Source organism: Pagrus pagrus (assembly GCF_965226575.1).
Source record: "Pagrus pagrus genome assembly, chromosome: 13".
Lineage (NCBI taxonomy): Eukaryota > Metazoa > Chordata > Actinopteri > Spariformes > Sparidae > Pagrus > Pagrus pagrus.
Window position 1 is genome coordinate 11,224,435 of NC_140197.1, and position 14,419 is coordinate 11,238,853.

Genomic DNA, 14,419 nt, shown 5'->3' on the forward strand with positions numbered 1-14,419 from the left:
CTCTGATTGGTCAGCTCTCACAGGCCTGAGCAAGCACCACCCACCATGTCTCCACCCAGCTCTGCCGGTGTTTTACAACCACAGCCGTGCTGGGGGCACAACTGGGGGCGGTGAGTGTGTAGTTGTGACATCACAACCTTATGGAAGTCTTGACGGCTCGTTTAAAGGCACAGATTCTGAATATTTCTGATTCATAGTGTTAATATAGCCCCTAGACCTGCTTTATAATCCAAAGACATGAAAATCTCACTTTCAACCATATTAAAAAAACAACTAGAACAACTGACTATTTATGGCTGGTAGAAAGAAAAAAAGACCTAGGACTTTAATACGTTCCCAAAGAGAGAACTTGAATTGCTGGATCTTCATACACAACAAGTGAGTGCTGCACTCAGAGTTAAAGCTGTTTCTATTTGGCAACAGTTCCTATCAAGGGACTCTAGAGGATGGTATTTTGAGGAGCAGGCGGGTGAGGGAAAGGGCAGAATAAAAAGAGTGTTCCAACACCATGCAGTAATTGAAAAGAGCAAAAGGGGAAATGGAGTTGAGTGAAGTAGAGTTAGTGGGGTGATAACTATTTGGAGGGCAAAAAAGGAGAGAGGAAGCAGAGAAATAGGTTGGAAAACAGAATAGGTTAGGAAGTGAAAGGCATATGCAAGAATAAAAGAGCTATGGGTAACAGAATCTGCGGGGAGTTGTAAGGAGTCTGCAAGTATTAGAAATTATGAAAAAAGACTCATCTATGATGAGCTCTGACCTGACAAGCTACTAAAGTATGCAGTTCTGGCTGTAGCTTCCCCTTGCTAACCCTTAACACCACTGGATCATATAGTCATGCATATACAGTTAGAGACAGGAAGATAAGCATTAGCAAATGTATTAAGAGTCTTACTGGAAGAATGGAAATAACCAGGGGCTAAAGCTTCAAAGTCATGCTTGTTTTGAATTGCTTGTGAGGACCCTTATTAACATATTGCATTCCTTAGCCCCTTACTCTGACCTTAACCATCAGAACTAAATGCCTAACCATAACCCAAACTGAACTCCAACCTTAACCTTTAAATCAAGTCTCAACCCTCAAACATGAACAACTTTGAAGTTGTGAGGACCAAAATGTCTTCACAAAGCAAACCTGTCCAACAATGCTGGTTTTTAAAGCTAAAATTCATCCACACAAAGATAGAAATACATGCACACACAGACACACTCATTTAATGGTTATGTCAGCACTCAAGGGTGGGGGCGAGCAAGACAGTGATATGATACCAGATCACTGACAAATGTGCACAAACTCAAGGATTTCACGTCAGTCCACAGGCAGATCAACAAAACGTATTGAACCCTGTTGCCCCTGAACTGCCATGATATCTCCAGAAACACAGAGATACATACAAAGTGCCCATGGTCACGCACACGCACACACACACACACACACACACACACACACACACACACACACACACACACACACACACACACACACACACACACACAAGCAAACAGAGTTCATGATTCCCTGGCACACACTGCACTGGGGGCTGCAGCGTGTGCCATCATTCTGTCACTGCTCTGATTCTGAGCTACTTTCAGAGTACTGAATGTGTCTCTTGTCCTACATAAGATGCCAAATTCGAGCTAAGCAATCTGATGTGGCTGCTATTCCTTCTATGTTTCATAACGTCTTGTCGCAAACCAAGATGGGCTTTATGCATTTGCTGCAAAGCTAACAAGGGTAATGTCAAAGACTTCATGGTTCATCATGTTTGACTTATGTCGATGTTCACAGAGAGTAAATGCATTTGAAGCCAGTTCATACAACACCATCTTTCCTCTGGGGACACTGTGATACAGAATGTACAACAAGCCTGTGCCAGGCAAGTGATCTGATCAACTGGACAGAGCAGATATCAGAGTTGAGAAAAGTCACTTTTTAAGGAAAGTCGATGTTTCCATCATTAAGATGAAAGTTAATCTGCGATGGACATGCACTGCAACTACAGAAGAGTTTCATTAATCATTCACCACTCACCCCTGAAACTGACTTTTTTACATCCATGGCTAGTATATCAGCGGTGAAAGGGTGAGTAGGGCTCAGAGACAGGGTCCACATCATTTGTATTTGCAGGAGATTGTGTGCAATCATCTTCAAACAAATGGCCAGCAGCAACGAAATGTCTACTGAGAGCTGAACAGATATCGTTGTGACTTAAAGCTTTACAGTCATGAGCCTCAATACCAAGAGGGAAAGAGGCAGTGACTTTAATCTTGTAGAATTTGACTGGCTTCCAGAGTTTAGACACTGAGTTCAAATAGTATCCTGACTTGGCAGGCCCGACAGTGGTTATGCATTTATTCCTTGAATGCCTAAATGCTAACCAGTCAGTTGGGTCTCTTTTGTGTCTTGGTTGTTACCTGACTTGTGTTGCTTGTCTTAAGCAGTGGTAATTTATTCCACTTTGTATTTATAATGCAAACTTTTGATCAGTGATCACGTCCCACAGTCAAATATACTAAATACCTCAATTTTATAATTTCTACTGCAGGATTGACTTTTTTTAATCTTTTCAATTTGCTCTGCTATATTCAGAAATTAGCCGAAATTGTGGAGCACAGAATATGGTCTAAGTGAAAAGCTAATGTTTTGTCATGAAAATATTTCTTCATCTGTATAATGGTGGCACAAGATCGCAACAGTATCTATTCTGCCCAACATGTAATTGATCGATGCAACTGAGGTTTATGGACCCAAAACAGGGTGCAGTAATTGGTCCAGACACAATTGAAATGTGTGTCTGTGTCAGTAGGGTTGTAAATGAGGATTTTAAATTCAGTTGCTACTTTCTGTGGCCAGATTCAGATCATTACTGCCAGCTTGACCAACGATTCTGGACACCGAAGAGTATTAACGACTACCAGCTGGGGTTGCTGAGTTAATGCCAATGACAAGCCCTACGAGATAGCAGTAACTCTTTGCTTTGTTTCGATTAGGATGCCAGACCAATAATAACTCTTCCATTCTTGTAATGATACCATTACATGAATGGAGGAGGGCTGATGGCTAGCCAAAGTGCTAGGCTGCTCTTGTGAGATCAGGCAAGTAACATGTGGTGAAGGTATCCCCTCCAGATGACAGGCGTAGACCAGGCCAGGGATCCAGGAGCCACACCTCAGCCTCACCAACTCTCAAACTGGTGACTTCTGACCTTACACCTTGCATATTCTAAGTGCAACATTGATCTGGAGCCCTTACTCGACCGTTTATGTTAAGTTCAATTAAGTCACACACCATCATATCAAATTTACATTTTGCTACCACAGTGTTGCTGTGCAAAATGCTGATATTTTATTTGCATAAAGCAACCTTGTCTTTCCTGTCTTCATTTCCCCTGCTATATTTGTATTTTGCAGCCTGTGCCGTGCTTTACAGAAAATAAATACAAATTTGAAAGTAATATAAACACTGCATGAACCCAACTGATACTGAACTTTGTATGAACTTCATTTCTTTTTGAGTTCACTCATTCAAAGAATAAAGATACAAATAAAGAAAGATAGTAGGTAGCATGTTAGGGTTGTGAGAATTCACACAATGTTCTCAAAGTCTGTCCCACATTATTCTATCTGTGTGAGCGTGCATGTGTGTTCAGTACCTCTCTAAGGAGCAGCCTGAGGGCCTGTGCTGCTTCCTTGCTGAGCTCCTTGAGCCCTTTCCTCTCCACAGCCTCCATCACCTGGAGAAGGTCAGGCTCCCACACCACGGCGTTACTGCCATGCTGCATGAGCTGCAGAGAACACAAACACAGATACAAAGACAGATGTACATGTAGAAATGCACAATCAGGCACAGGTGAGGTCATTAACAAACACAGTGTGAGGAGAGTGAGAAGTACAGAAGAGGAAGAGGGAGAAAGAAATAAGGAGACACAATCATAAAGCATCGAGGATCAAAGCAACAATAAAAATGTTACGCTTTTGAAGTGATTTGATTTTGTGGTTTATGTAGAACTAAAATAAAATCTGCCAGAATTTTGTCTCAATTTTGTCCCAATGGGTTCTGACTGATAGCTCCTCTTTAGTTTATGAATAATAAATGAAAAGCAAGTGTTTCGAATCTCAGTTCGCAACACAAAACACGGTAATTATGTTTCTTTCATTTCCATGTGTAGTTCTGTGTCAGCCTGCATAACACTGTACTGTATTCACCGTCATTACTCATGTAATCCAAATTCAACTACTATGTTTTTATTACCTTCATTAACTTTTGATACTTCAAATCGAATATTTATTACTGCTCAGAACCATGCCCAAGAAATTGTACTTGATTTGAGTTGTCTGTGTGCGTGCGTGCGTAAAGCCTCTCACAAGTGTGATGACTCTGAGAATGACAGGGTGCAGGAGGCAGCTCTCTCCTGAGCTGAGCAAGCAGTGGAGGAGGAATCGACTCCATCGCTGACACACCATGTACTTTGCTAACACACACACACACACACACACACACACAGAGAGAGAGAGAGAGAGAAAACAAACCCAGGGGGGATAAAAAAGACAACACAGGATGTCTAACTTAGATCAATTCCCTTTATTTTTGCTCTATTCCTCCTGGTGCAGTTTCTGAAAATCGTTTACGTCTGAAAACTTGTCAAAAGTCACAACATCAAGACATACAGGAATGTATAAGACAAAACAAACACACATGCTGCAGTTTTGAAAATAATATGAGAAAGAATACTAACACTACGCTCACTCATTCCCACACTGTCTCTCTGTCTGATACCTGTGGTGGGACTCTTCCTCTGAAGGAAGCCCAGCAGGGAGCTCAGACAGTTGACTGAGGCTCTCAGCAACAGCTCGTGCTTCTGGGGAGAAAGCGACACAGCGGAGTGAAACTTGAGAGATAAGTTGAGTATACAATAAAAAGCAAAGAAGGAAAGAACATCTTCTAGCTCCTAAATGTCATAACTGCAAATCGTAAGCTCTGACTTTGGCAAAATTGGACATAGATGCCACAACAGTTACACAGGAAACCGTCATGGACAACACACACACACACACACACACACACACACGCTCACAAATGGACATAGATGCAGCCAGAAACAAAAGAGAGAACAAGAGAACACAGGAGAGAGCGACTGAGTGAGGTTTTAATAATGCATGTCTCTCCAACTGTGGCAGCGCTAGCAGTGAGCACTATGTAGTGTCCAAAAATACTGAAGTAGGCCAGGCGGGTATATAGACGACGGTGGAGAGGTACACCCTAATCCTGAGGCGGAGAGAAGACGATAGGAGAAGAAAGGAGGATGAGTGGGAGGGGATGAGAGGGCAATGGAGGTGAAGTGGGTATGGGTAAGAGAGAGTACAGATAAGAAGAGGGCAGATGAGGAGACGGGGATGAAAGGAGGGGTTAAAATGAGAGCAAAGAACAGCGAGTTACAGACAGTGAGGAGAACGAGGAAAGAGTAGAGGAGAGTCAAAAAAAAGTGGGCAGAAAGGAGGAAGCAAGGAGAGGAGAGGAGAGGAGAGGAGAGGAGAGACAAGACCATGGAGCTGCAGTTTTTCTCACTGCCACCAAGCCAGAGCATCAAGGGGAAAAGGGAGCAAAACAAGAGGAGAGAGGAGGGAACTGTTACTCATATCAGCTGCTGAACAGCAGACTACAGAGCACTGAACCATAGAGCTGAGGCTCAGTTCAGCACTACAGTCTTTTACGCAGAGAAGAAATGCCACTGGTGTGGAACTGGAGGCTGGCATGCTGCACCACAGGCACTGGATAAAAGAGAAATACGGCGAAAACCCAATTATCCCATAATTTGCATATTTCATCCAGATTAGACTGTCAAACGCAACAATATAAATATCTCTTTTCCAAATATGTTAATGACTTTGTTTACCTCTCACGATGGAAGCATTAATATTTAGATTTTAAGTGGGTATCTCTAAGGTTTCCAAGTTTTTATATCATTAATATAACCAAAAGGTTTAGTAATGGCCAGTGCACTGGAAGAGCTGCATTTTGCATGCAAATGAGCATCAAAATGAGCCCAGTGGCATTACACCTCATTAGCAGGAGCTTTTTCCAGGTTATTTGCTTAACCCATTCAAATACATAAGGCTTCCCAGCCACCGGTGGTGGTAACAGTGACAGCACACTGATAGTTAAAGATATCAGTGGATGTTTTTTCTGTCCTTAACACATTTGTCTTGGCAGTAAGGTTTTAATGATGCTCATTAAGCTATAACCCATCTGGATGACCTCTGAGTATATGCAGGTTCGATGACCTTTTGTCAAGTTGCTTATTCTCATCAGAGTAAAACCAACACTAGTAGAATAGAAGACTACCTAATGCAACTGACAGTTTTAAACATCAATGTGCGTAGTTACAATTCATCTTGAATACAACTGCATATATCTAAATACAAACTCAATGGGCCAAGACAAGGACAGAGTGATCTTCACGAGGATTGTAAGAAAAAATGTATGTGGCTCTTTTACAAGTTTGATATTTGCTTGCACTCTAACTGCTTGAACCCCAGATTCAATAGTTTAATGTTAAACCTTTTGGTATTTGTTAGGGTTTGAATTAAGTCCTATTGTTTATTCTTCATCAGCTTATCTTGTAACAGAATTTTCTCATTACGTGCTACAGTAAAGATATGACAGTCAAAAATATATCACTCATACTGGAGCTACTCCTAACTTCTGCAAGCCTCGTGATACACTGATTCACAATATCTTAGCTCCAGTCATACAGAAAAGTAGGACTTCTTATTGTGTCATTGTTCAGATTGTCCATTAACTGATGGTAGTAAATGTACCTGCCGATACACTGGATTGTGTGATAGAGCATTTTAGTAATTCATATTTATGTGCAATAGTGCCTGTGTATTGTGTGCAGTAGCACTGCTTTGATCCTAAAGAATTACCAGGTTCAGAAGAGTGTAAAATCAAAGGTCTGTGTAAGTATCAACAAATATAGTAGCTCAGTGAACAGCAGCCGTGTGACAGAAAAGATGCTTTATAATCTCTTTGATGATGGGTCTCTCTACTGCCTTTGTATGTGCACTGGATTACTCATATTTTGTACCATGTTGCTTCTTGCTCTGGGCTGGTTGTCACCCAGGAGAAGAAGTGCTTCACCCATTTATTGTTAAGTGAATACTGGGGGGACACTAGTCTGCCTCTTTTGTCATTAGCAACCTCCATACGCTAGCTACATGTAATAGCATCTTGGAGACATCTGAGATTGCCCTGGATATGTGTGCCGTTGCATTATGCCAGCTGCTACATCAATTGAAATCTCATTTTCTACACAACCTTGTTTGTGAAAGGTAGCTTCAAAGTCATGCTGCTAAGATTTCGAAGGTCTTCATGTTAACTCGGCTACAGAATGAAGGCTGGAGTGAAAATAAAGCATGAGAGAGGAGGATTCATCATATCAGCATTGGTCTCTCTTTGATGATAGACTAAACCTTTTTGTTTTGTATAGTCTAAATCAACATTTCTGTATACTTTGTTATTTATATTGATTATTATTTTATTGATTTTCATTATTTATATTAAACTCTGACTGCTTAACTGCTTAAAATGGACATCTGATATCAGTATATGAATCATGACAAGACACACACACACACACACACACACACACACACACACACACACACACACAGACACAGACACACACACACGCATCAATCCCCCCATGTAGTGAAACCTGCAAAAGAAGTCCAGCGAGAGCAGTTGAGAGGCACTGGGCCCCTCTGAAACCGAGTGGATACAAAGCGCCGTCTTCGACCCCCAGGGGTCTGGGCCCGACCAAGCCAGGACCACTGCTCACACACACCACTGCTGATATAAGGTCAACATCGAGTACAGCCTGCAGCAACCTCAGAAAGCTAACTGAAAAGAGAAAAACGAGAGAGAAACCAAAGGAGTTAGGAGTAGATGGGATGCCAAAACACACAGGAGAGCAGTAAGAAGAAGAGAGAGTGAGAAAATGTGGAGGGCAAGGCCATAAGGGAAAAAGGTGCAAGGTAGAACAGAAAAAAGTGAGTTCGCGTATAGAGGGGAAAGTTGAGCTTTGAAATATAAAAAGATGGTAAAGCAGGTAGCAGAGGGAATAGAAGTGCAGAGGATAGGAGGAGTAACACTTCACAGAATTGAAGGCAATTTTGAATTGATATGTGACAGAAAGGGACAGCAAGAAGTTAAAGATGTCAGTGCCAAGTGTAAGGCAGTGAGAAATAGGGTTTAGGGAAGGTCAGTGAGGCTGAGGGACCAAAGTAGTGATGGAGATAAAAAGAGAGACACGACCAAAATGATTACTAAAACACAGTGGGAGCCAAACTGAGAGCAGCCAGACATTTGATTTGCACTTATGCCATGTACACTGAGATTAGAGCTCTCTGAGGGAGGAAGGACTCAATTAGTGGCAGCAGAAGAGAGGGAAGAGAGGGGAGAGATGGTTAGATGGAAAAAGAAGGGTAGAGTGGGAAGCGAAAGGGAGAAAAAAAGACAGAAAGACAGAGAGGAGGCTGAGTGAGTGAAGGACTGTAGAGAGAGAGATAGGGGAACAGAGGGAGCGAGCCGATACATCACAGCAACCCTGACAGGCCACTTATCCAGCTGACAGACAGAGACACAGCAGCGGCAGGGATGATCTGTCTCCGAGTGGTGCAGCGGGATGTCTGCCACTTAATGTAATGAAAGTGTGTGAAATACGTGCCCGGAGTTTGGTTACCTCCACTGATGATAAAACATTGACTAGCAGTGACCTTACCTGTGCAGGCATTTACCGAACAGGGAGTGAACCTCATTAGTCTGTCGTGAGGTTTCCACAGTAAATGGATGGTTGCTGCAATAATAAGGGGTGCCTGAGGCTTTCCAAATACATCTTTTGATGTATTTTGGTTTTACACACCCTCGTGTGTCTGTGTCTGTAATCGCATTGGACAGTGTAAAGCACGGTCGCACACAATGACAGATGGGATTAAGCTGAGAGGAGATAAAACATATAATAACATACAATTATAGGATTTCTGCATAAAAATGCCTGAAATCGAAAAGACCTTTTTGTGGATTCACAGTAAGGGCGTGTTTCAAATTTCATTTGGTTGCCTGTCGCTTTCCTGGAAAGAGTCAGAGAGTGAGGAAGGAAGAGCAGGAAGAAGGAACGTGTCAAATAGATTTTCATCAGCAATGGTTGTTTAACAACAACTTCCATAATCCCACACTACTTATGTCTTTTGTTTTGTTTTGGTTGAGAGACACCTAGTGGAAGAAAATACATACTGTGTGTTTAAGACAATACACTAAACTGGGAGGCCAGAAAAAAATGGGTTTGCATAAAGACATACATGAAAGATACTAGAAAATAATTTTCAAAGTTCTTAGGCTACACACACTTGCTTTGAGCATATCGCTTACATTGCTGATGAATTGTTTTGGTATCTGCTTTGTGCAAGGACAGAAACATCAAATAAAACTGCGTGTTTGTTACCCAGCAAGAGACTGTCTGTGTTTCTTTTCTGAACAAGGAGTTGCTGCACAGCTCTGTCCAGACTCCAACTAATGCTCCTATGGACCTAAAATAATGGAGTAAGAGAGTGAGAAACAACGAGGGAGAGGGGGGAGAGTCAGAAGAATAACAAGATTAGAACCAAAATCTCATTGCAAGTAAGAATGTATTATCCCTACAGTGTGAGCAGAGAGCTGAGAAGAAAGTGCATTGTCTTATATCACAGCCTGGCTGTGATATCTATGAAAGGAAAGCCAATTGGTATTTTGTATTCTCTACCCACATTTAATCTCTGCTCCATTTTACTGTATGTTCTGTGTCTTGGAATTCACTGTGTAAAGTTCTATCCTGAAGTTGTGATAAGAGCGAAGTTGAGCTGTAGTGTGTACCTGAGCAGAGTGAACGCGCTGCAAGGTAATGAGAGAGGACAGGAGTAGATGGCTGCAGCACAGCAGGGCTGGAGGAGGACAGGCTGATGGAGAGAGGGATGGAGTAGGGGAGGAGGAAGAGGAGAGGGCTGTCTGCAGCTGGTCCATCAGTCCACTGTTGGAGAGCAGCATGGAGACAGCTGGGGAGGAGAAGGCACTATGTCATCACACTTTGAAGAGATCTGCATGTGTATGTCACTGTGTGTGTGCGTGTGTATGTGTATGTGTATCTGAACAGCAGTTGGTCTGGATGACTGCAGGGAGACGTGCTGCAGGCACCAACCAAGGAATTGTACAAACACACATTCATACTTTACTTCTCTGCGCCACCTGAGAGGAATTTATAAGCAATACAACAGATAAACTGATTAACTTATTACATATTCAGGCATACGTGCACACAAGCGCGTGCATACACACACACGCTATACAATATTCAATGGGAAAATAGGGTTGTTGCATCAACAAAAATTAAAAGATACAAGGCGGAACGATTTGCATAGCATTGGGGTTATATGCAGTACACAAGCAGCCAACCAGGCCAATTGTAAGTGCTATAAAAACTATAACAAGACGCTATCTCCCAATGGGATCACACCTGTCAACATGCTGACGTTCCAACCCAAGAGTACTGTAATATTTGAGTACATTATGATATTAGTACTCAGTACTCATGGGTCGGACCATGTCCCTCTTAAAACCGAACCTTAATTTTGACCTCAACTACACACAAAGACTGACATTGAACGAAAACATTACCAGCTGTTTCTGTTGGTGACAGTTACATATAATTTGAAGATATAATATCCTAGTTTTTGCTTTGAGATGAGAGGAATGTGTTACTATTCCTGTCTTCACTGAAGTAATTTACATCAGTAGATTCACCATTAGTGATGAAGAAGCAGATGGTGAATGTAGGTAGGCTGCAGAGAAGCAGTAAAGAAATGCTATGTGCATAATTAGCTTTGCTGCCCAATGATATCCCTGGTCTCCGGCCAACAGCTTGACCTTATTAACCACAAACCAACTCATTGCTGACCTCTACTGATTTTCTTTTTCATGTCAGGTTAATTACTTAGCTTGTAATAACATCAATGTCAATCAATATGTCATGTCAAATAAATTATGTCTTTGGTAAGAGGCAGTGTAACATGTCCTGATGCTGCCTGTTGATTGCAGCTGACTGTAACTGTAAATTATATGGGACAAAATGTGGAAGAAGTAAGTATGATGCATATTAATGGTAGAATACACATTTTATGTTTTTATTTTATTTATCTTTATTTGCTATATAAAACCTTACAGACCCCATCTTTCTTATTATTTTGCTACTGTCTGCAATAAGAGAAATAAACTGATCATGTACCCCCTTCTGACATTTCGAGTGTCTGTCTGTGTGTGTGAAACTTTCTTTCATGACAAATATTACAGTTGGGCAAGGTGACAACAAAAACCCGAGTGCTTGTCGCGCAAATGTGTGAGAAGCTTTCAGACTTAACAGCATAGCTATATATGTACAGGTGTATAAGACAATGTGAGGGACTGAGCTGCAGCTGCATGCACCATTATGTTAAGATGTGAAGTGGGTGTTATTTTTGTCAAGGTCGAGGTAGAGTGTGAAAGATAAAATGTAGGGAGAGGGTGAGAGTAAAACACACACATGGAGATAGAACAACAGAGAGTAAGAGAGACAGGAAGAAAGTGTGTCTAACCTCTGTCAGTGCATTGTGCGGGAGACAGACTCAGGCAGCATGACAGGTAGCTGAGGGCAGGTAGCAGGCTCCCTGTGTTGGTAGGCTTCAACCTCCCTGCTATATTACTCACTGACACACACATGCACACACATTCAAACACATACACCTTCAAATCTGATGGATATATTCTTTTCTTAACTGCAGTGCTCTTAAACGCATTTGATAAACATTTAATTCCAGGGAGACACAATATGACAGATACAAGGTAACATGATGGGCTTCTCCATTTACAGCCTGTCACATAGTGTCTCCCATCAGTCAGTAAAGATTGGATTAATCCAATCTGCCAATGGAAATGTCAAAAATGAGGTGCTGGAAAAAGTAACTACCATCACAGAATGATGTTCCACTAAGTGGTACAGAGGGATGAGTCACAGAGGGAGGGAGGGGTGTTGACATCAGGGCAAAAAGAAAAGCAAATGTGACTCTAATCATAATATGCTTTTTTAGATTTATAATTAGCCAGACATGTCTAGTACATTTCTGAACAGCATTTTCATCTGCAGATCAGCAGCGAGCATTCATCTGAGTAGGTCTGTTGATGATAATATTCAATCAAGATGAGCGAGGCCTCCACTTAGTGAGAGATAAGTTGAAGGAGGAGTGAGGTGAGATAAGAAGCACAATAGCGGATCATGTGTTGAATAGAAAGATATGTCTTTAGATGATTATGTGCCTGTAATGTAGCATGTAAGTGCCTGTGTGAAAATGTTTGTATGTGTAATGTAGCTTGCATTTTATTGAATTTGCCTCTAATGTGGGGCATTTGTTTGACTGCATTTAGTTAACAATGTATATGAGCTGTGTATGGTACTAGGTGAGTGCTGTGGAGAGGAGAGTTAGGCTGAGTATGACCTGCCAGCAGCTCCTCTTGGCCTCACCATGGTAGAGCAGCTTGAAGTGGACTCCGTCCATCTTACTGTAGTGGGAAGATGAAGAGGGGTCACTGGCCTGCGTCACACAAAGCAGCCTCAGCACCAGAGGAAGCGAGTTCACCGCTAAACAAAGAGGAAGATAGCAAAGTATGACTGTAAACAGAAATGTGAAAAAGAGGCAAAAGTGGCAGACAGATGTATGTATATATAAATATGAAAACAGTGAACGTGCTATGAGGGAGCATAGTACTGAATCTGAGACCACAGTGTGCAAGAGTCGGAGCGAGAAAGATGAGGGAGTGGTGCAGGTAAGAGACTCATTAGTCAGTAACCTGATATTCCCAGAGAAGTTTTCAGCAAAGCCAAAATTGAGGGCAATGTTCAAACTGACACTTTTCAAACAGTGATAAGGAATATCTTAAACAAGTGAGATTATCTTGCAGCGACTTGTGGACTATGAAGTTCTGGTTTAGTAACAAGGGGTGGCTTTAGCACAGTTGTCATCAAAAAAAGGTAATAAGAAGAGGTAAGCAGATCTTACTCTGAATATTACAAATGATTATGCACTCTTTAAATAACAATACTGTAGGTCTGAATCCAAATATGGGTTAGAGGTGAAAGAAACAGATCATCTGGACCGCCAGCTAATTCTGTGGCTCATGGACTTCCTCACTCTAAAAACATAGAAGGTGCTGGTCAACAAAAGGCTCTCTGGCCCCTGGCACACATTAACTGGCTCCCTGTGTCCTCTCCCGCCTGCCGTTCAGACTGTAGAAGCCTCCATTCTAATCGTCATCAGGTAGAGTTAGCAGACGATGCACGGGCCCGTCCTTAGTAGGTTTGTGGAATGATGGTATGACAGCTCTTGTTTGGAGTAGAATGTCACCACTGAGAGGTTTGTGGACTTCCCCAAGCATGGAGTGGGGAGGACTGCAACCATAATTCATGGGGAACCAGTTGAACCTGTACACCAGTACCAACACCTGGGCACTGTCATCAGTGACAAACTGTGTTTTGAAGCCAACACAGAGATGATCATCAACAGGTGCCAACAGCGTCATAATTTCTTGTGGAAGCGAAACTTGTTTGGAGTTAACAGAAATAGTGAGTACTTGGCTGAAACAAGTATCTGGCACAGATGGTGTATTAGTACGTAGAGCAGAGCCATATGGCCTTAAAATAATATGGCAGTATTTTTAGGATATATTGCAATACCTGATATATATCTCGATATTTTAAAATCTCCTGAAAAGCACTTCACGAATGCAAGGACTGGGTGACAAAAACAAATATCACAACAATTTTTTACCAAATACCTCGATATCAATATTGTGACAATATTGTAGGGATGATTACTGGTGCTCTCACAAAATATTAATGCAATGAGATTTTGGATAAAGAATCATCAGTAATAATATAATGATTAAGTGGGTAAAGGTAATTATAAGGACAAGTACAACAGTCTGGCAAGTTCAGAAAATTACATCACTTTACTATAATGCAGCCTTTAGAAGCAGGAAAATTATCAAACACTTATGGCATCTCAGGATACCAAAATCTAAGACGATACATAGTGTCACTTCACAATAACGATATAATATCAAGATATTTCCCAGCCCTATGAGCCGAAGTATCATCCAAGTAAAATGTGTCAATATTGGTTCTCCCGATGAAGGAAAATCCTCATTTGATAGCTGACTGAATTTTATTTATTAAAGTTTATAAAAAACAAGCTCTTTAAATAGATAGATTGATCTGAAGCTCAATTCTGAGGCTGTTCTGAATATAGTTTTCTAATAAAAATAGTAACTTTTGATCAACCAATATCTATTTCAGGCTTCAGT

The 14,419-nt window shown here is 41.5% G+C and overlaps 1 protein-coding gene across 7 annotated transcripts in view; it reads right to left on the reverse strand.

Moving 5' to 3' along the window:
• Positions 1-14,419, reverse strand: part of mei1 (meiotic double-stranded break formation protein 1) — a 54,953-nt gene that overhangs the window by 3,411 nt on the left and 37,123 nt on the right. For 3 of the 7 annotated variants that reach the window (XM_084372324.1, XM_084372325.1, XM_084372323.1), the window contains exons 24-31: positions 12,582-12,698; positions 11,659-11,769; positions 9,908-10,086; positions 9,501-9,585; positions 7,716-7,900; positions 4,775-4,856; positions 4,363-4,469; positions 3,651-3,782 (exon numbers count right to left, since the gene is read on the reverse strand). In XM_084372324.1, coding sequence (XP_084228450.1) covers positions 3,651-3,782; positions 4,363-4,469; positions 4,775-4,856; positions 7,716-7,900; positions 9,501-9,585; positions 9,908-10,086; positions 11,659-11,769; positions 12,582-12,698 — 998 coding nt within the window. Of the gene's footprint in view, positions 1-3,650; positions 3,783-4,362; positions 4,470-4,774; positions 4,857-7,715; positions 7,901-9,500; positions 9,586-9,907; positions 10,087-11,658; positions 11,770-12,581; positions 12,699-14,419 lie in introns of those variants that run through there. The other 4 variants (XM_084372327.1, XM_084372326.1, XR_014623985.1 and 1 more) reach the window with 4 other exon arrangements.